We start from the raw sequence: 23,332 nt of genomic DNA, 5'->3' as shown, positions 1-23,332 counted from the left end.
GCGTACACCGAATGGCTAAGGCAGGAAAACACAAACTTTCTAAAAGTGGCACTTTTCACTACAATTCCAAAGACACCAAACATAAACTGTGGTGACTTAAATGTATTAAAAAGGAAGGCTTGGGCCTGGTAAGAGCATTAATCCATCTATCCGGGACCAGCGGTGAGGGGTAGGTCTAATGAAGGAGACACGGGATAACGAAACCTATACACTGAGGTTCACCCGCTGTTCTACCCGCCGGGTACTGTTGTTGTAGCTTACCACCACCCGATAGGAACACTGAGCGCAACACAGGTACACTACTTCCCCTTATTTTGACAATGCAAAATACCGGAGCAGCTACACTGTAGACAGTTATCTTTTTAAATAACACAGTTAGACATTGGTCCTGAGGAATCGCCAGTCAATCTGACATAGTGGCGGGAAACATGTCAACCCAGTCACACACCAGGTTAGCCTTGTACTAGGATACATTATTTCCCTACAAGTCTAATCCTTGTTTAAATTTTAATTGGAGCCGAGGGACCTCCAGAATAAAATTGATCCTGGTACCTGTACACCCATTTTAACTCACTTGTACGTCTACAACCCCCCCCCCCCCCCCCTGGCCCCACACCCGCACTTCACCTAAACGGCAGTTGGAAAAAAGATCTCCGCCAAAGAGCCCCTCTTTGAGGTGTTGCCCGTTGGGTATTGCACCGCCGACCCAACGAGGAGCATTGCCGATGATGAAGCATGACACTCGCAAGGGTGTGTGAGGCCACTACTTCCAACAAAATGGATGCCCAATTGTAGGCACTTCCCGGTGTCCTACAGAATCCTAAACCTGTCTTCGACCACTGAGCACTCCCTTTAGGAACAGCCTGGTACCCCTCTTGTGTTTGGCATCTCTAGCGAACACCAGGACTGGACCTTCCGCTCTCCTATATATGAGCGGTAAATTCGCTATACTTAGCACATGGTGAGAATCCTCTGTGTGCTTTGTCCCCAGTCCCTTTTGTTGAAACCAAAAGGTTTATTTTGCCAGGTCCAAATAGCAGTTTAAAACTGCACACACAGGCTGCCATGACAGACCTGACACATGTTCAAAGTGCTACTTAATTGAGTAGCACAATTAGTGCTACAGGCCCACTAGTAGCATTTAATTTACAGACACTAGACACAGGTAGTGCCTTTCACTAGTGTTTTATGGGTATTGAAGCATATACATAGGTCACAGGATTTCTCCACCTAATCATGACATTCATAACCGTAATAAACACAGCATAGTTATGAGCTTACAATTTAGTTTTGGAATTTACATTTACAACCAATAGAATGCAGTATCAACAACTTATTGTCCAGTAACAGGCCAATATAGTATTAATAAATAGCCAGTTTGCATAGTCCTTATGTATTGCACTAGTTGGGTCCCAAAAATCTTTTGGGTGGGAGGCCTCTGGGATTTCTTCTGCATATGTTTCTAGGCTCTTCTTACAGTAGGTCATGTCGGAGATCCAATGCTCGCTCTTGGGTTCTTGTTTACTCCCCCATTTCATAGCTATTCTTCTCTTAGCTAGAAGTAATGCCACAGCTAGTAGTTTACGTTTGCAGGCATGTCTAATCTTATAGCTCTCCAATAGACAGACCTGTGATAGATTTGGAATGTGCTAACAGAAACAGAACTGAAGTCCTGGATTTTTTTATGATTTTAAAAATATATTCACCCCAGTACAGAGATCTGGGCCTAAATCCAACGTTTTTTTGCTCATCATGCCATTCCAGTTTGACCCTAGCCACATACAAATCAGTCTTGACCCTGTGCCCCATGGGAACAGTCCAGCCCGAACTGCCAAGCTAGGTCCTCCCTGGACTGGAAACAAGCATCCTAGGACCGATTTCGGGCTTTCAGCTCTCATCAGCCAGGATAGCTTGATTCCAGTGGCATGAAGAGCACGGGACTCACGTCTGAGCATACCCGTCCCACTCGGGGTGACAAAGGCAAAAACCACAGTTGATGGACAGAATGCAGAACAATGTCATACATTCACCCCAGTACAGAGATCTGGGCCTACATCCATAGTTTTTTTGCTCACCGTGCCATTCCAGTTTGAACCTAGCCATCTGCGTGTCTCAGTAGTTGTGCTATATATTTCATAGCTGCCAACTGTCCTTTTTCGCAGGGACCGTCCCAGCAAGTTAGAGACTATATCCCAGGTAATATTGTTGCAGGAACGGTTCCTCTTTATTACAGACAGGTACACAAACAAGAACTTTCTATCTGCAGCAGCCCTGCGCTGCAAACTGTCCCTGGATATTTTTTCAAATGTTGGCAACTATGATCTCTGGATCTAATAACCTAAATCTCAAGAGAGGCACCAAAATAAGATTGAGTGGCATGCTATGTGAAGCATCAGTTAAACAAACAAGGGGACCCGATAGGATCGCTTCGGACCGCGGGTAACTAATTTTTATAAGGAACAGTGGTCCTAAGCTTAAAAAAAGGTATTCAAACAGATTCTATTATAAACCACAATGAGTGCTATAAGTTCAAAAAATCCAGGTTGTGCTTAATAGCTATTAAGCACGACCTGGATTTTTTGACCATCGCGTCTACTGCCTAAAGAGACTTCTCGGAGCTCCGCAAGGAACCCTATTGTGGGTCCCAGCGCTAATTTACCGAATTTTGGGCTATTCTTTACCCCGGACAAGCACCCCCTAAAACGCACCTGCTCTCATCCCTGCAAGCAGGCACTGTTAACAGCACCCGACTCTGAGACCTTGGGAACGTGGCAACTGAATCCGCGCCACTCTAAGGCGTTGTTATTATTCATACAACCAGGCAATTACCATTAGTCCTGATGATGATCCCGCTAGCATAGAGGCATGGGATCGAAACGTCGACTTTCACATACAGTGTCGCAATTGTACCATTGTGTTAATATATTGCTGTCACTGACGTTTTTGAGCTTGCAGTACTATGTATTAAGATGCAAGCCACGTTCTGTTCCAAAAAGTTATTGCCTGAAAATCTAATTTGTTTTCTACCTTTCCCTTCATTTTTTCTTTCCCTCATACTGGGTACAGGACTGTGCCCTCTTTATTTGTGTGTGTTCTAATTTCAAAAATGTACGTCTACATTGATCAAATAAATATTCCATGTCCGGCTGGACATTGGAATTTAACTTATAGCACTCATTGTGGTCTATAATAGAATCTGTTTGAAGACCTTTTTTTAAGCTTAGGACCACTGTTCCTTATAAAAAAAATTTTTTTTTAAAATGCTGTGTGAAGCAGCCATTTTAGTTAACATGTTTAAGATAGACTCTTATTTTCATAGGTCAAGCCTCCTGAAAAGAATTCCTAGTTACACCTTTTGAGCCACGCCCCTTTTTAAGTAGCCTTTGCGGTTAATTTGTGAAGTTCTATAGTGTCATGAGTGGACTTTTCTGTCGTATCGACATCTTTATGTGTGTAAGGTTTATTTTCGCCTGGGAATATGTTAATGTGCCGCTACAGACAGCCCCTCATTGGCTAGAGGAGGGGCGAGCGGTGTCCACTGCAGAACGCCTGTCCTCTTCTGACACCGTGATTGGTTGGCGGCGGTGCCCGTCTCTTAGCAGCCCCATGCGTGCAGCCTGTAGGTAGGTCAGCTGTCTCTTCCAGCTTGCTCCCCTCGGTGCTTCATTGCAGTGACCCGGACACAGCCACGGTCCGGCCGGGGACGTCTCTGCGGTCCAAGCTTGCACCCCCGGGAGCCACCGACCGAACCTGCGAGGATGCGGCTGCCGCGGGCGCTGATGAGCAGCGCCGCCAGGGCCATCAGCATCCCCCAGCAAGTGGATCATTACTGCAAGTTCTCACCCTCTCCTCTCTCTATGAAACAGTTCATCGATTTCGGTGAGTGCGAGTCACTGGGAGCGGTGTCCTAAACGCCCTTGCCTTCGTTGTCGTGTTCCTTTTGCCTGCTTTGTTTTGATGCTATTTTTGTTTGTTCCATTTTTGTAACAGTTCTCATGTGACGTAACTGGTTCTATTGTACAGTCAGTGCTCTGACACCTACGGGTAAAGTCCGCGCTTTATAAAAATGCATTAAATAAAATTAACAAAATAGATAAAATCCCTTCTGAATGGGGGCGGGGGTTCATACCCACACCATGTTCTGCATGAGATCACAGCAGCATCCTATAGGAGAAGGAGCATCTGCTGTCCCGAAAGCAAAACACCTGCATCCTCTGCCAAGGTGGGCGCAACCCGCTTTTGCCAGGCCAAGCGGGCACCAGCTCTGCCCTGGCAGACGAAGAGTGTAGTGATCACACCCCCTACAAGCCTTTCTGCGCCCATCTCTCGTTTGAAGCAAGACTGGAGCGCTGGGGACAGACAGCCGTCATCTGTAAAAGGAGGACAGTGTCTGCAACACACCCCTTTTAAGACGGAAATGATTTAGAACAAACTTAGCCCACCTTCCAGTCTGTGGGGGCGGCCTTGCAGTAACAGTTGGGTGGCACCTCCGAGCTGAGGGTCATTCTGCCAATCTGCCTATACATGATCGGTCTGCGTTTGGCCGGGCATTGCGCAATACGCATACCAGTGTGTACTGCTTTGTTTCATTTTTTTATATCCGTACACTAAGAATAAATAACACAAACTGCTAGCATAGTCCTGCAGCATGGCATGAGTTTATGTAAACACAGCTTCACTGACTTCAATAAAATCCACCACAATCAATGATAATGCCAATAGGTCTGACATTCTACGCTATGAACAGGCGTTACTATTCTAAGCCTGAATACGTCCTTTAAATGACCCGTTACTTTTAGGTACTGTGCACCTGCACTTTTTTGATTAGGAGAGTGCCAACACTTCTCAGCTGGGTTACTTTTAATGGTTGAGTCCCTGAACACTCAAGTAGCAGGGCTTCTATTTTCTCCTGCATGGATGTCTGTTTTATTTTTGGATTTGGAAGGTTATGTCATGGGGAGTACTGTATTTGAAACGGTATTTTATTTATTTCCAAGGAGTGCACTTGTATGAATATGATACTTGTTGATTTTTTTTTTTGCAGTGGTTATCATGTATTGTACTTTAATGTAAAGAGACTGCCAAGTGAAGCTGTTAAATACCTATTTAGTTAAGCTTCAATTTTTGTGGTTTTCTGTACATGTTGTTCCAAGTAAAATATTTTAAAGTGCACTTTGCCATAAGCGTTTCCCGTGTTTTATTTTTTTTAAATTTGGCTTTCCATTGCCTTACCAGTCAAATGTTTGTGTCTGGCTCTCTGTTACCATGTGTAGTTATTGCGAGTGTGGTTAAAATATGCAGCAGCAGCCTGCCAGCTTGTTTTCTGGATGACTTTGTGCACCCATGTCCATGTCTGCACTCATGTCTGCACTCATGTCTACTTGTGCAGTATTCCTGTGTAACTTTACTGAGTGTTATACAGAGACAGGCGGACAAGGCCTTAAACTGCTTCAGATTCGTCCCAGCCTTTCTGGGCCCATTCGGTGATTTCGAGGGGTGGGTTTAGATCCCCTCAAATTACTCTGGATGAACTAAATCACTTACTTACTCTCTACCCTAGTACTCCAATGGTTATTTTATATGTTGCACTTAGGAGAAAGAGAGTTAGCATCACTTGCTCAATCAATGTTCGATTTGTATTAACAGTGCAACTGATTTGGCTACACAATGAGAACCAGGAATAGGTAGGCAAGTTCAAGGGTGCTTATTACAAATTATTAATAAGATTCAAATAGATCACTCTCACAACAATGCTATATAAGTATAATTGCAACAGGGAGGCCAAGCCTCCTTAAGAAGTTAAGGGGAACTAGAATTACATATACGAGAAGTTCTGTTGCTGCAATACAAAACAGTAACACTAGAATCTGATGCTCGGTAACCAATGTTATTTTGCCTTTTCTGTACATTAGCAATCTAATTCTCCCAAGCACAGACCAATGCACATAAACATTCATAGTCCAGGAATCAAATAACTCTTCAGAAAATGATAGGGATAAGACGCTAGAGTTTTAGCAACACCAGTACCATTGCAGAAGTTAGGTCAGGAGACTATAAGTCTTAAATAAGTACCAATCTAAACCAAGTTTATGGGAAACCTTGGGACATAAGGCAATGTCTTAAAAAAAGTCAGTACAAACAGTCAGTACAAAGATAATGGGGATATAGGACATGGTTCAGGTAGGAGGCCAAGGAAGGTTCTACATAGGACATGCAGAAAATAGGCTCAGCAAGGAAAGTCCGAATTCATCTGCAGGATTCAGGGCAAGTCTAAAGAGGCAGCAGCTCCAAGAGAAAAAGTCTGAGAGATTCTTCTCGTCCAACAATGTGATTGATATGTTACAGTCCTCAAGTTCATGTTGTATCATCAATAGAAGTTCGTTGTCTGTGGTAGACCGATGCAGGCTGCAACAGTAGAGAAAAATCCCACACTGGACATGGGAACACAGTCTTGGTCACAAACTCAAACTAGAGCACAATAGTCTCTTGTTAAGCCACAGGTTTCTCAATTGCTCATCATTGGATTCCTTTCTCAGACATGTATCTATTGCTGTTACAAGAAATGTATCTATTCAAACTAGCGATACATGAGAACACTTGTGAAAGAAGCTAGTCAGTAAAATGCAGGGGCACAGTGAATTATACACTGAAGAACAGGACTCTGTGAATAATGCTAACTTAAGACATTAATTAATGATGCACATTTAATATGTGTGTGCACAATTAAACATATTATGAATATATTTCTTTAGTACTTTTAGTTCATGTAGCAATGGGCACACAATAAGCAATGTAACTTCACAATAGCACGTATGCCGAAGAACTACACTAAAAATACATACATGTTAATGATTACATTGAATAATATTATCGTTTGACCTGTACTAATATCCTACAGATATAAGGATCATTTAAAGATAAAACAACGTTCCTAACATTTAACTGACAGTATAGCACACATTTATGAATTGTGTGTAAGGTTGTAGCAATGAAGTAAAGTGAATGGTCTTTGGAACAATTACACATTACAGGTTTTCATCTTTGCGTGGTAGTATACGTTAAATTGTAAATCCATTTAGGTAAAATGTAGCATGTACTTTTTAGTATTGCATGTCAGTCACTGTACTTAACATCGAGGATTATTTCTAAATCATTTTATTAAATGCGTCTCTCATTTAGTAAAGACAATTCCTAAGTAAAACATTCAAAAGTATTTATTTTCTAATATTAGTAAACATTCTATATAAGAATTATAAATTCTATGTTAAAGATTATTATGCAACAGCAGTGTTAAAGGATTATGTGCATAATTCATTATGACACGTAGGACTCGTGAGCAAGGTGCACATTCATTTTGTGTGTCAGGTATCATTTGCATTTAGGTTTTAGTGACTTGTAAAGAGTGGGCAGTTTTGTACTGCACCAAACGTATCTTAACAACACATCTCACATAGTTATGGCCGGTAAATATTCTCCCTCACCACTTCCATTGCCACACACAGTTTGGCAGAGTCGTATTGTAGCTCCTCATTTTCAACCTCTAATTTAGAAATTCTGAACAATACATTTGGAGTCAAGGTACAAAGAAACATTAGAACATGGATGGCGCTAAATTATTCTAAAAAACCTCACCATTACACTAAACTCATCCCACCCAAAAAAATTAATTCCTCCTTGGCACCCCAACACCACAAACACTCAAGAGCCAAAAAACGACATCAGAAATCTGTCTACTTGGAGTCTTACATCACTTTGTTGACAATCAAAATGGATAGGTTTTAGAACACTCTTGTAAATACTCACATAGACATCATAGCTTAAAAGAAATACTGGCAACTTTCACTTCAGAAAATTGATGATTAAGGCCTGAACAAGGCCTCCAAACACTAGTTATCTCACTTGTTGTATTTAGACTCGATTAAAGGATTGCTAAGCATACCAGCATCCCAATATGCAGTCTGACTGTCTTCTGGCTACAGTCCAAAATTCAGCGGAATAACAACACATTGTCAGTGCAGCTACATCAACCACATCATACCTGTTCTCGGATCGCTGAGTTGCCGTCTGTTGGTTTGGATGGAAAACTGCTGTTTACAAAGATCCTCTTTTAAGCATAAAGCACTTCTTCAAAAAACTCCTTCATACTTAGCCTAGAAATTAAAGGTCTTGAGAGTGCAAAGGGACTCAATAAATAAACTCAGAAATGTAGAAATTCTAAACTCTGAGTCATTCCTTGGTTCACCAACTAAAATTTGGAATTACATCTCACCGGAACTTTAAAAAACAAATCCTATAGTGCCTTTCAAAAGGGGGTGAAACGATCGATTCCTGCTAAGAAACCACTTGAGTTTCATGGCAAAAGACTGAACCACACACTTAGTCTAATGTAGAAGATCTAAATCTTAGCAATATATCTGCTTTAAATAATCACTCAACCTTACTCAGTGTCACCGGTCAGCATGCTCAGATGTATACCAATGATCTTTGTTACATTTATGCTTATGTATTGTAAACTTTGCAAAGATAAACTTGCTATTTCTTTATGTCTGAAAGTGATGCAAGTAACATATACCTTAACTCAATGATAATCTTGTAAATATGACCTCTCATTCCATTTCCAATAACGTCAGTGGCACCTTGCTGCTTTGCTTTTCTCAAAAGACTTGGAAAATATCTGGCAATCATCCCTTCCTCAGCATGCAAGACGGTGGTGCATGCCCTTATTTATTCAAGACTTGACTATGTCAATGCTTTAAATGCCAGCCTTTCTAAGCTTAAGCAGTCCAGAATGCTGCAACAAGACTGATTCTGAACGTAACACAAGGGCGCCCCATTTCTTTCTACCTAAAAAAGTTCCACTGGCTGCCAGGTACCAAGAAAGTCAAAGCCCTCATGTTGTCCTTTCACAGACCAGTCTCTTCATACCTCGAAAAGCTCATTACCCCTTATAACCTGCCATGCTCCCTCATATCCTCCAATGCTTTTGTGTCCTTCCTCCAAGGTTCCTTCGAGCTTGCAGGTTTGGATGCTCTTTTACTATCCTTGCAGCCAAATATTGAAAAGAGTCGCCATTAGAATTCAGGAATCCCCCTTCAATGGGAGTCGTTGTGAAAAAAATACAAACATGGTTCTTCTCACTCTAATACGTCCAATCAGGCCTGTGGCTGTTTTTTTTCTTAGTTCCTGGAGGTCACTGCTTGTGTAAGGAAATGCCTCTTTTTGCCTGATCACCCCCAAAGATTTGGACTGATGCTGCTGGTTTTTCAACTCTAAATTCACTGAGGCCTCCTACCAGTCCTCAGTTCCAGGGTTCTAACCCCTTACAAAGTGATGTTGAATTGACTACTCCAATTGGCATAAGCTGACTTACTTATAAGTCCCTAGTGGATGGTACCAATGGTATCTAGGGCATGTAAATCAGAGTGTCCCCTCAGGGCTGCAGCACTGATTGTGTCACCCTGGACTGAGTACAAAAAGGCTCCCAGCCTGCCACTACATCCCGAAAGAGCAGTTTTAAACTGCTAGTTTGACTTTGCCATTTTAACCAATGGCAAAGCCCCAACTTCCCTTAACTTTATACGCAAGTCTCCCCTAAAAAATGCCTATGGTATAGAGCTATATATTATTAATTAGAACATATACCTTTAACCTGTCCTGACAGCAATACTTCCAAATTGTCTTTTCACTGTGGAAAAGTCACGGCTTACACCTATACCCGGTTAACTTCTCAATGGTACTACTAAAATGGATACTTCAATGCATCAAATTAATCATTGTATTATACACAACTGGATGCCAACATAAAATTTAATGTAACTTATATGGAAAAGCAACTTTTAGAAAGTAGCCCAGTTTGTCCAGTGGCCTCACACAGTTGCTGGCCACCAGACAGCTTTCTTTCCACCTTGATAGTAGTGTGAACGACTCCCTGGCTTAGGAACAATAGTAGCCTGCTACAGAGGGAGGTTTTACCTCCCTCTTGCTGGAAGCCACTGATGGTATTGGCCCAAAGGGCGAGCTTCAAAGGTGAAGCCGCCTTTGATGGGAAAATGGCTATCACATTGCAGAGGGGTTGCCCCTTTGTTCATGTAGACAGGCTGGCGGAGAGAACAAAGAGAGGAAACCAGTGCCCAAATTGGTTTTCCTGTAGCCCCCAAGTAGCCACACCTCTAGGGTGGGCTACCTAACTCCTAACTTCCAAGGAAGGGTTCAGGGATTGGGATTGGGCATAATAGCGCATCCTAGGATTGCTAGATGCAACACATAGCCGGAAGTCATCATAGGGTGGGAGGGATCCTTGAAACCTATTGACTAGTAACCTCATCTTCTCCCCAGGGCACTTTCTGGGCATAAATGTAGCACTCCTGGCACCCTGAACCTCAGATCATGAAGGAACAGAAGAAGGCCAGAAGGAGGACTGCCCTGCTGAGCCCTGGACCAGGCAAGGAGAGACTGCTCCGTCTGCTGGGCTGCACTTTGGGCTAGCGAAAAGGGGAATGTGCCTGTGACTACAGGTTTGAGTTAAAGTCGCTCCCAAGCCCCAGACTAAAGAAGTCACTTCTAGAGAATGGCCGCTGACCACCCTGAGTGCCCCAAGAGACCGATACTCAATGGCCAAAAGTTGCACCCGAGCTTGTCGGACCCGAGCATGTTGCCTGTGTCCAGATTGGTCACCCAAGAGGGATACTAGCCTCATCCAAAGGATATTGCTCAAGCCGCTGTCTACAGAGACCGGTAGCCCAGCCTTAGCTGACCTTTACAGGCTCAAAGAGGGCTTTGAGGGGCCCCGAACTCTGTGGCTAAAGTTGCCCCACCTCATCCCTTGACTGAGAAATAACTGCAAGGACACCCCTGTTGAACTCGCAGCACCCAGAGCATCCTCTATCTTCCGCATCCTCAGCATTTGGACCACTCCATTAAAATCTATGGCTGTCATGCTGTAAAGTTCAGAACTGGCTACATTCACTGTATGGCATGTGGGGAAAAAAGATCGCTGAGAGGCAACACATAAGAGCAACAAATTGTAGTTCATACAAAACAAAATTTGTTCCGCAGGCATAGTAAGTGTAGTAGTAAGACTTTATTTTCCAGAAAGTTCTTAGTACACAAACGACAAACGTGTTTCACCCTTCACGAGGGCTTCTTCAGGGCTAAGGTAAGATGACCTGGTTCATGTCACAGTTAGTAAAGATAAAATAATTCCCTAGAGTCTTATTTAGCACTGCAGATAACCAGCATTCACCCAACAACAAACATACAGTCCCTCATACATGCAGCCCGTGGGATAATCTCCCCCTTCCAACAAGAACCCCAGGGTGGTCCAATAAGATAAACTAACTAAAATTGGGTTATAGCACATATAAAAACTGGTGGATTTTACTCATCTTGGTCTCTAAAAACTCATAAAAATATAATCTAGTCTTATAAATTGGTGTCGGATTTCTTTCATGTTGCGTGACTTTCTTATTTAGTTGCTTGGTGCTTCTAAATGCTTTACACTAGTTCCTTTGGTTAAGCCTTGATGCTGGAAGCCACAGCTACCCACGGTTGAGTTAAAGTTTTACATATGAGTCAGACTGGACCCAAGACAGTATTAGCGATTGAATTACACGGTAGGGTTGCACGATCACACCATGTAATACACCCAAATCCTCACATCTTGAATATCAGTACCGCTCTAAGAATACTACATTCATTCATTCAACTAAAATAATGTGAAACAATTGCCAAACTGTATATTGATGTGGACACAGATTTGTCTCGGGAAAATTAAAATATGTAAGGTTCTGTGCAGTTATTGATATTTTCATGAATTGTGGCCTGATTGTGAAGTGATCTGACTTCAAAATGACTTGGCTCAAGCTACATAAATCTACTAATAAATAAATACGTATTTGTATGGTTCTGTGTAAACGTGCTGCACTGTATGTTGCTTTGTCAAAATCAAGACTCACGAAAAATAAATAAAGTGACTAATTAGATGCCATAAGGCACAACGACACCATAATTAGTGATGTATTTATGGTACATTATATTGAATGTATTTATTCAGAGACCTTTCTGTCCAGTCAGCGAAATAGGAGTATATTCATGAATCTCATGGTGTATTTCTTTTATGTTTGCCGCATCTCACCATAGAAGCCAGGCATGCATTTTTTTTTGTCACTTTTGCAATAATTGCCATTAACTGCCTGCTTCTGCAATGATGGGTCTAAACCACTGGCAATGGCCCATTGAGAGGGAGCCGGTAATTGAAAAATGTTACTGCCCTGCAACTACAGGTAGTACAAGGGTTTGAACAGTCATTTTTAAGAAAAAAAGAAGGGTCTGCTGCACAGATGTTCACTCTGATTCCAGGCTCAAGTTGAGATTGTGCGAGTCCTGCATTACAGATGGTCACTTCCACCAATACGTCTTACACATACAACAATAGCTCAAGTAGACTTATTTGATTATAGCTAATCAGAATTTAAGAACCACACTGAGATCGATGTTGCATGCGCCTATTAATGCGCCATCAACTGAATAACCAGGTCCAGTAGTGAAAGCAGACCGTGAATAGATGCACAGTTTTGTTTTCAAATGTATAGAAATAGTTCCTTAAAATATCAGGTAAGCAGTTCACTTGTGATAACACAAAAAATTTAATTTCATCATTGGTACAATATTTAATGTTCTTGAATGGCCTCTTACAATGTGCAGAATAATCGGGTGATCTGCTTTATTATTTAATGTAAGCACATTTTTTTTTCTACCTACATTTTATTTTTTCCAATAGGATCTGAAAATGCCTGTGAAAAAACATCCTATATGTTTTTACGTCAAGAGCTGCCTGTGAGGTTGGCCAACATAATGAAGGAAATTAGTTTACTGCCTGACAATCTTCTTAAAACCCCGTCTGTTCAGCTGGTGAATAGCTGGTAAGCCTTGCTATTTAGGTTAAGTTTCTCCTGTTATTGAGCAAATATATTCTGCATGTGAATGAATTTGGTGTGAAATCCTCCGTAGACTTGGTTTGTATCCGCTTGAGCAACACAGCTTGAACTCCTTAATCTAAGAGTATTTGGATTAATTTATGTATTTATTAGAAGGGTTATATAGCATTGGCAAGCCCAAAGGGTTGCAGAGAACTTTACAAACCACAACAATATATAATAATACCTAATTGTATAACATAGTAGAATATATATTATAAGAACATGAAAGAGTTACATAGGTTGAATTGATAATGCAGGGTGAACAGCATACAGCAATGGCTATCATTGTTAGATAGAGAACCAGTTAGATATGTACAGCAAAGAAAGGCATGCCTTTCACCATGGGAAATGGGCAGAATTAGGAATTAGTATGATTTTCAGCTCTGTTTTTGGTAGAGCCATAGTACAGTATTGTCCTAACATGCGGGAATATGAAGTGCGTGATCCAGTGCGACACCTAATCAGGGATCAATACTCGATAACATGACATACAAATGGCCCATACACATTCACCTAAATCCCTGATGCGCTGTGGGTCAAGTTTTAATGACGTCAAAATTGTTTTCTTCACAGGTTCATATCTAACATTTCTAAATTCATAACTAAACCTGTATATCAAGTCTCTTTCCTCTGGTCGATGGACCAATTGGTTGAGTAGTTGATGGTAATAATAGTACTATCTATCTAACTATCTAGTTAGCTAAATAATCACAGACTCTTGGTAAGATTAATAAAGTTTAGCTCAAATAAATGTGAATAATTAATGCTCAACGCATACAGATTACAAATGCAAACAATGAAATTCACAAGAGGAAGAGAACAACATCAGCAAAATTGCAAATAGTGTCATACCCATCATCAAATGAACGATATGCACACGAAGGAGTGGATAGATGAAGAGACATAAGTTTCAGAGACAAAAATACATTTGCAAATGATTATGCAAAGTATGAGTCAGAAGGATAATACTAACCCAAGAATCAGTGAAATACCACCCCCTGGCCAAGGAGGTAGTGGGGGACCCCTTAAATAGAGCCAGGGACCAAAGACTTCAGAACTCAAGAACGGGACAGGGACAGGAACAGGAACAGCTAGGCATCTCTGCAAACCGATGGACAGAGACACACCACGCCTTCTCTCCTGCTGCCTCCTGCTTAACCACACCCCAATGGCACCCCAGTTATAGCCTAAAACCTACATGTCCAACCCATATTGGTTGAAACAATTCATAGAACATGATTTTTCATTGGATGGTCCGAGGGGTGGCTCCTCATACCACCATGACCGCATTCATGATTCTATAGCCCTCTAATTCATTCCAACATTCCCATCATGTAATTCACAACTAGTGAATGCAAATACATTTGTTGATTTTATATGTAACATTTTCATAGTTCTTATGAGTCCCCTTTCTGCTGTGTCTACGGAAGAAGTGTATACGCTGACTTTGGGTCCACGGGCAGTCTCGTTTCTTGGCTGGCAAACAATGTCTTTCTCAGCTGATCGACCTCAGACCTTTGCACCTCTTCTGCCATGCTCGGTCTTTTCTGTCTATTCTTTATCATTTCATGTTTTTATGTTCAGCTCAACTATCATGTCAACTTTAGGCATTTCAGGCCTGTCATCTCACTATGATGAACAAAACACAGGCATTTATTAATTACATGAAATGCACTTTTCACTGTTTACCACCCACCTTTGCACTATCCCATATTAGTGTTTTCTTTTAGCAAAGAGGCATTCTTTTTTAAATTATTTTTAAAGCAAGATGCAAAATGTGAAATGCGGCTTAGTCATGCATTATTTCTTGTTTCTTTCAAAGCGCAATGTAAAATGCGCCTTAGTTCTTTCATGTATTATTTCACATTAGCGCACGCATGTGCAAATTGGTTTTCCGGTGTGTTTCAGGTGGTTTGGATGTTAGTTTCCACTGCAGGCAGTATGTATTATGGGTGTGTCAATCCAAGCAGGTTTCTTTTTGCGAAAACCCTGCTCCATCAATCCCCCCCTCAGATGGCTTTCTGGAGCCATCATGAAATACCCACCATACAAAGTGCCATCTTCATTTATCTAAAATTCAGTGCTCTTTTCTCTTTTTATTATATTTTCATCTAAATTTGTCATCAGTACAAAATCTCCTTTCATCTCTTCTAGTTCTATTTCATCTCTTTTTCCTTTTCTTGCTCTTCATTTGTTTGTTTCTGTCATCTCTTTTCTTCCACATTTACACTTACAAAATTTATATATTGTATTATTATTAAGGCTACTATAGCTACTGTAATGATTGGCATTATTAATTTCCCTAATACGCTACTTCCAAAGGTAGAAAACCTACAGAAGAGAAACTCTTACCCAGACACCGTCAACCTCCAGTTGGGTCAAATCTTCAAGTAATTTTGTAATATTCTTAATATATCCCTCAATCCCTTCACTTTTGTCAGGGATATAAGTGCAGCAGTGTTGGATGTTTAACATGCCACAGACTCCACCCTCTTTTGCCAATAAGATATCAAGGGCAAGTCGATTTTACAAAATCATTGATCTAATTGCAACCATTTCTGTGTCAATCATCAAGAGCCCACCAGCAGTATCTGTTCATAAACGATCAACCACTGTGGACAACGTTCGAATTTTATGTGAATTCAGAACGACTCCAACTGATGGTATCAGTGCACCAAAAATGTCACCTATTATTTCTGAGAAACACGCTCACTTGTTATGTGTTAGTCATTGTTTTATTTAATTGATTCTGTTATTGTTTTTGTCTACATGGTAGACCTTTGGGAAAACAATTCCAAAATAACAACTACCATACCAAAGTGCAGGCAACCTGTAATAGGCTTTCTTACCACACACATAACAGACTCCTGGGAAAACAGGATCAGTTCTACCTTTCAATCCCCATCCTACGCAAACAGATTTTTTCTTTCTGATGCCAGTCCAGGGACATTGCAGGGTTTATTTTGCCTTTCTCATAATTTCCCTCCCTGAAAGCCGATGGTGGTACCTGTGACTTCTGTTCAGCAGCTTTTCTTTGGAAACTTTCTCTTCTATTTTCTACCATATCTATGAACACTTTTTCTTCAACCTGTAAACTACATGTTAGATTATTTTTATAAGCATATTCTATATCTAGTGTCTTGGTAATATGGAAGAATTCTCCCATGTAACATGCAGTTTTACAACTTAAAACCTTTTTCAGCTCTTTATAACAGGTATTTTTGAAAATACTAAATCTATATTGGCATAATGATACTCCAGCTTCCCCGTCACATAGAAGAGGCTGGTTAAGACACTACGAGACACACTATATGTAAAAGATAGGTGATGATAGGTCATCCCCTCTGAAATGGGCGAAGGTAATTGCATGCACACATAACAATCACTCACATTCATTGTATTAACGTACTCATACAACAATTTAGTAAAAACATTTAACGAGAAACATTAATTGATTTATCATTATGAAATATTCTTCCATCTATTTGTTCTACATTAGTATTAGGGGTTTCTTTAGTAACATCACTCACTCTTTCACTTGTTACATCATTTGTATTGTTTCTGGTATTGGGTATCCTTAGAATAGGTACAATGACAGTTAATAATATCCACATGAATGTTAATAAAAAGACACTCCATTAACAAGCTTTAACACATCTACGTTTTAGACTAGATTTTGGATGTTCAGTCACTTCTGCTTCACCATTTTGACTTCTATAAAAAACATAAAAATCTATCTAAATCTATAAAACTCTAATTTTGTTCAAAATTTCTAAAACATAATGTAATCCTACACTTCAAGGCTTTCTTCTTTAACCCTTTTTTATTTCTTTATTCAAGGTTTCTGAATCTTTCAATTTATTTTGACTGACATGGTTGCACCTTAATTTTTTCACAGTTCTTTTAAGGCGGTTTCAATTTGCTTTCATGAACTTGCTCAGTGTCAGTACTGTCTTTTTCTTCACTTGGATCTGAGCTTTCAATTTCTTCTAAGATTATATACTTCCATTCTGGTGCTGAGTATTTCTTGCTTGGAATTCTTACTCTTTGTTTTTCGTACTAATAATTCTCCTGACTCTTCGGGTTCTGTTTGACTTGAGACCTCATTAATTTTCTTTGGTCTTCTCTTTGACTTTCTCCTCACAAGAGTGTATTTCAGTCTTTTCACTCCACTTAACCAATTATCACCCTTTATTGCTCTCTTAGATTGAACAACTTCTTCACCTTCTTCTTTTGGTTCCCAGGTTCTTTTGACTTGGCCCTTCTCTTATTGGTTCTTCTTCCTGACATTCAGTATCTTCCCTTTCTTCCGGTTCAACAGCAGTCTCTTGAGGACCAGTAGCTGGTGCCCACTGTATTTGACGTGTGCCTGGCTGTCCATCATCTGTTTGTTCTTTAGAATTTGTCACTTAAGATTCCTCAGCTTCACACATTCAGCCTCTGGTCTTTGACTTTAGTTTACCAGTTGCTGCTCTTCTTGTCTTTCAAGTGGACTTGGAACTCGTATGGTATGGCTCGCATGAATCCAATTTGGCAAACCAGAACACTTCACTGTTGACGTCGTTACCAGAATCACTTAGTAGGGTCCATTCCATCTGGGTTCTAAACACGATTTCCTCACATGTTTCTTCACGAGAACCCTCTGTCCAGGCCTCTGATCATGAGCTTGATTAGGCTGTGCTGTAGTGGTATTCTCTCCATCCTCGGGAGACACAGAACACACCAGATCAGCCAGTCCTCTGCAATAATCAAGCACTAGCTCATCAGATATATTCATCAGTTTGTTCACTGGTACATATGCTTGTCTCATTGCTCTTCCCATTAGGTCTTCATGAGGACTCAATCCCATCTTTTTGTCAGGAATGCTTCTAAGACTCATCAATACAAGGGGTAGAGCGTTAGGCCATTTCAGTGTTGTGGATGCACACACTTTTCCTAACCTTGATTTTATAGTGCTATTAATGTGCTCGACCACTCCAGATGCTTCGGGTCGATAGGCAAAATGCAGCTTCTGCTCAATTTGTAATGCTGCACAAATCATCCAAATTATCTCATTATTATAATGGGTTCCTTTGTCTGTTTCTAAAGTGACTGGAAATCCAAATCTTGGGATCAGCTCTCTTAGTAACAGCTTTGTGACAGTGAGACTATCATTCCTTCTCATTGAATTGGCTTCCACCCAGCGAGAGAACAAGCAAACGACAACCAACACATATTTCAGCCCCTTGCATGGGGGGAGCTCAATGAAATCCAATTAGAGACGTGTAAACGGTCCTGCTGCTTTTTCAATTCGCCCCCAACTAACAACTGTCTTCCTGCCTGAATTTTGCTGCTGACAGGTGACGCACCTCTGGCACAGACTCTCTGCAATTACCCTGAATTTTGGGATATAACATGACTGCTTGAAGAGCCTGATCATTGCGTCTCTTCCAACATGTGCAATTCCATGGTATACCCTTGCCACTGGGCTTCTTAATTCCTATAAAAGGCGAATTACAAGGACTACTCAATATTTCTTTCAGAATTCCCTGTTCGATCATTTGGTCAATCACAGGAGTGACTCCTGCAATTACTTCCGGACTCATTTTGTACTGAGGTGTGTTTGGATATATGGCACCCTCTTTCACCGTAATCTGAATCGGATCTACATTTGTCATTAGGCCAATTTATTTTCCTGTAAAATCCCATGCATCCGACCTTACTGCCCTTTTTAATTATTCAGGCATATTCTCTTCTGTGAGAAGTGAAAACAACTAATCCACTTCTGTCCATTGCTTTGCTAGCATCATCTTAAATGCAAAATCATCCTCAGGTGTCTGAAACGCAATACCATCTGGCGTACAATAGATTGTACAATTCATTTTACACAATAAATCTCTGAAACTCCCAATATGAACATCTATTGGATTTGTGACTGGTGTTCTAATATGCTTATTCGAGACTCCTATAACTTGGATAGTTTCTCTCGAGAGGGGTAGGTTCGGAATTTCTGCTGCTCTCACAGTAGAACAGGTAGCACCAGTGTCCAGTAAGAATGCAATATCATTACCTTCCACCTTTCCATCAACAAATGGACCTGACTGATCCTCCGCCAAAGATGCGCCAAGTATGCACTTTTCCTCCCCCCTCAGGCACCGTCATTGAGATGAGCCTGAATCATTCTCATTGCACTGCAACCAGTTTTGCAGAACCATTTGCACATTTTGATTCTTACCAACTTGATCACCTCCGTGAAAACCAGTGTTCGCACCGCACTTGAGCATTACATTATTTGGCATAGGAGCTTGTGGCACCTGTACCTGTGGAGCAACTACCTGCTGCTGATGCTGTTGATTCACAATCACCTCATTCCGCATCTGTGGATTTAAATTTTGATTTACCCCATTGTTCTTTTGAGCAGATCTACACTCGTTCTTTTAATTTCCATATTTTCCACACGCATGACAAGGAACTTTTTTTTTGCCTCTTCTTTACTCATTTTACCTCTACCTCTACCTCCACTGGGTACTTGTGCAATTTGATTCTGACCATTCATCTGGTAACCTGTTTGAGAACCATTGTTTACTTCTTGCTGCTCTGCTACCTTCACTTGTGCCCACATCATTTTCTCTTTTAACTTTTTATGTCTCGATTCAATATCATCACTACAATATTTCGCATACCTTAAAATTTCGTCAATTGTTTTGCTCTGCCAGCAGATCAAATGTTGCTGAATCATGTTACTAATTTCTGGTTTCAATCCAAACACAAAACGAAACACAAAATGTCCCATATCTTTGTCTCCAATATTCTTAAATCCACTGTACTGTTTGAATACCTGCAACAAACTTTCATAGTAGGCGTGTACTGACTCCTTTGGTTCTTGGTTTGTCCTGTCAATCTTAACCCAATCTGTTTATTTGGGGACATTTTTCCTTTCAAAAAGGTGATTACCTGATTACATTTTTTTATCACCTCATCAGCTGGTGCACCTGTTTTAGGATCTCTAGGACATTCTTCTTTTGGCCAATCAACAGTGATCTTACACTCTGTCCACAAATCTGCTGGAACAACAATCTCAAACAAACCATCTAGATCCTTTAACAAAACCTTTGAAACTTTCACATACCTCTCTACCTGTTTGTACCACTTAACTGGTTTCTCCCTTAGCCAGGTAAAATCATTTGTGAAGGCTAATATATCCTGTCTGATCCAAGGAACGTGAACATATCCACCACCTGGAACTTCTCTCATCAGACACGCCCTTTGAACTTATTCTGTCTCTCTCAACGGAAACCAAGACGCTCCTTTTCCAGCTTCCTCTTCTTTTTTTTCATCCATCTACCTTTCCACCATTCTACATCTCCCCCTTTTTCCAGACACATTCAAACTCTCTAAATTCTTTTCAGTAAGGGCCAATCTGTATGATTTCTACAACACCTTTGACTTCTCTATGTCTATTCCATACTCACTAGCAGCCTCTGCTATTTTCTCATGAAGATTTCTCGCTCTCCAAGTAATATTTTTACACAAAAACAACAGCTCTTTATCTCTGTAAGTCCCTAATCTGTCTGGACTTATTGCACCAATAATCATCTCTTCCAAATCTACTTTCAATTGGCTCACAAGTATACTCTGTGGTTGATGTTTCTGTTTTACCATTTTCTTTATCTAATCCTTTAATTCCTCTGGTGAAGGACCTGCTGAACTCCCTGTCATTGGAGTGACGCTCTGCCCTTTTCTCCTTGAGTCTATTTGCATACTTCTTTTAGGGATTCTGTTATCATTTCACAAACCAGATGATCAAAAAATGTAGTATTCTTGGCTGCTTGTCCATCCTCATTCGCTACTTTCACCGTTCCACTCCTGACACTACTTCTTGGAACTGCCAACGTATGTACTTTTTGATAGATTCTGGTCTTCTCCATACAATGGAACTACGTGACCAATTGTTACCGATGCAGTCAATGCTTCCACATTCAGACTTAACTGATTTATTTTATGGACCTGCTCTATTCTTGCCTTATTCAACAAGTTCATTTCATATTCTTGTACTACTCTAGCTATTTCTGTGCCTTGTGGAGTTAATGGGGTTACCATTTGTGGTGCACTGGGAGTTACCTCCCCTGAATTTTCTTCATATGGTGGAGGTCTTATGGTCATAATGTCCTCTAACAACTCATCATCAGAATCGTTCGGATCATATCCTAAACTCGAAGTTTCTATATTTGTCTTTTACTCTTTACATTTGCCTCCTTGTGGAAGTGAATATTTAATAATCCACCGGTGCCGGGTCACCACTTTGTCCACGGGTTCTTAACAAGTAAGGAGGAATCAATAGTGGACCGAAGTACAAACCATAGGTCATTTATTTTTCATTCATGAATGGGGCTCCGTCCAACAAGTACCATAGAGATACTCAAGGAGAGAGCACACTGAAAGATGGGTTTACATGGGTTTTTATAACAAGAGATCACAAACAAGGGACGCCCAGAGGTAAGTCGAGCTTTTGGGAAAAACACACAAATGAGGTAAGGCAAGAATCGATAGCCTCGGTGTCTTGTGCAATTGCTACGTCCTAAGACTGAATATATCTGAGTAGACTTTACTTGAGGATTGACCATTGCCTGAAAACCCTGGAGCAGATTGCCAACTGTTCTTTTGTTCTGACTTTGCATGTTTACGCAGGTGTGGTGTCAAGGAGAGAGAGAGAGAGAGAGAGAGAGAGAGAGAGAGAGAGAGAGAGAGAGAGAGAGAGAGAGAGAGAGAGAGAGATAGGCTGAAAGCAGGACAGAGGTAAAAAATGTATGAAACACAGCTTAATAAAAAAACAAGAGAATTCAGATTTTACATTTCAACATCCTGTCTAGTCTTCTGCTATTAAGACTGGGTAAAAACTTTCCGTTATCACAGCTCTCCTCCATCTTTTCATCTTATCTTCCCTCCTCTCAAAAAGATATCCAAACATCATATTTCTGTATCTTCTGTTACCTCTAAATGTCTCTCTTTCAAAGGCCTCAACTTCCCATTCCTCTAATGCTTCATACTGTGTAGGTCTGGGATTCGGCTCTAGTGAATTCATTCGATCTCTCAAATTCTGCAATATCTTTACATTAAATGAACCATGCTGTGGGTAAGCTATAACACCATCATCCTTTGTATATTCTGCCCAATTCTCTAACCAAGTACACGTATGGTATCCTCGCTCCAACATCATAAAAGAAACAGGCGTTCTTGGAGGTGGAATAGGAATTCCCTCTCTAGTCACTATTGGTTTATCCTTTCTAAAGAAAATCTTTATATTCTTATGCAACTTCATTTTATGACTTTTTACGCTAATGTATCTCAGCAAGACAAACAAGGAAACCTTTCCGTAATTCTACTTATTCTATTTGTCAGTTTTCGTCCTATACCAGCGTGACTCACACCAACCGTCCAATCCGAGCTCCACTATGTAAGCAAGGTCTCAGTCAAATGCATTTCACGTAAGTCAACCAATCACAGCTCCCAAAACGCCCTCTGTCTGACCAATGACAGCGTGGCTTTTTCTGACGTCAGTATTACTCCTTCTAGTACTGACCCTCCCTTTACAAAATAATATGGCAATATTTTCTACATTTTCGTAATCAAATTTCTTGTTAGTAACAACACAAAACAATGCTACTTTGTCTGCTCCACTAAATAAGGAGATAGTTTAAAATTTTTCAAAAAAGAAATTCTTTCACTTCAAGTAAAACAACGACCCGCGCTATTTTACACCCAAACTAGCTAAAGGTGGACTTGGTACTCCTCTAGGGATAAGGCCAAAGTTTCACAAGAGGACTTTTTTTTAAAGAGGTCTTGTTACTCCCCTGGGGATAAGGCCAGAGTTTTGGAAGTGGACCCTTCGCTATTGCAGTAGCTGTACTTATATACAAAATTGTCCCTAAATAGAACACCTACAGCCTTCCGCCGTACAGTATTATAACAACAGACAACTTTATCCACACTCTTCTTCTGCCTTCTTCAGGCTAATTTCCATTCCGGGGATTCCTCCGGTAACTCCGTACCTGTACTTCTAGACAACATAGAACAGGACACTAACTTTTCATGTTAGGAACATATAATCAATAGTTATTCCCAAACTAATCCATAATTAAACCATCCTCTGCTACCAGAAAACTGATCCAGCATGACAACTAATTAGGGATCAATACTCGATAACATGACATACAAATGGCCCATACATATTCGTCCAAATCCCTGATGGCCTGGGGGTCAAGTTTTAATGATGTCAAAATTTGTTTCCTTCACAGGTTTGTGTCTACCATTTCTAAATACATAACTAAACCTGTATATCGTCTCTATTTCCTCTGGTCGATGGACCAATTGGTTGC

General features: G+C 40.6%; 1 protein-coding gene across 1 annotated transcript in view; it reads left to right on the top strand.

The window, feature by feature from the left end:
• The first annotated feature begins 3,617 nt into the window (after positions 1-3,617).
• Positions 3,618-23,332, top strand: part of PDK1 (pyruvate dehydrogenase kinase 1) — a 199,759-nt gene continuing 180,044 nt past the window's right edge. Inside the window, exons 1-2 of the mRNA XM_078681562.1 lie at positions 3,618-3,879; positions 12,779-12,920. Coding sequence (XP_078537688.1) covers positions 3,759-3,879; positions 12,779-12,920 — 263 coding nt within the window. The 5' untranslated portion in view covers positions 3,618-3,758. The remainder of the gene's footprint in view (positions 3,880-12,778; positions 12,921-23,332) is intronic.

Source organism: Lissotriton helveticus, chromosome 3_1 (genome assembly GCF_964261635.1).
Source record: "Lissotriton helveticus chromosome 3_1, aLisHel1.1, whole genome shotgun sequence".
Lineage (NCBI taxonomy): Eukaryota > Metazoa > Chordata > Amphibia > Caudata > Salamandridae > Lissotriton > Lissotriton helveticus.
The sequence above is the reverse complement of the archived record's forward strand: the minus strand, read 5'-3'. Positions and strand labels throughout refer to the sequence as shown.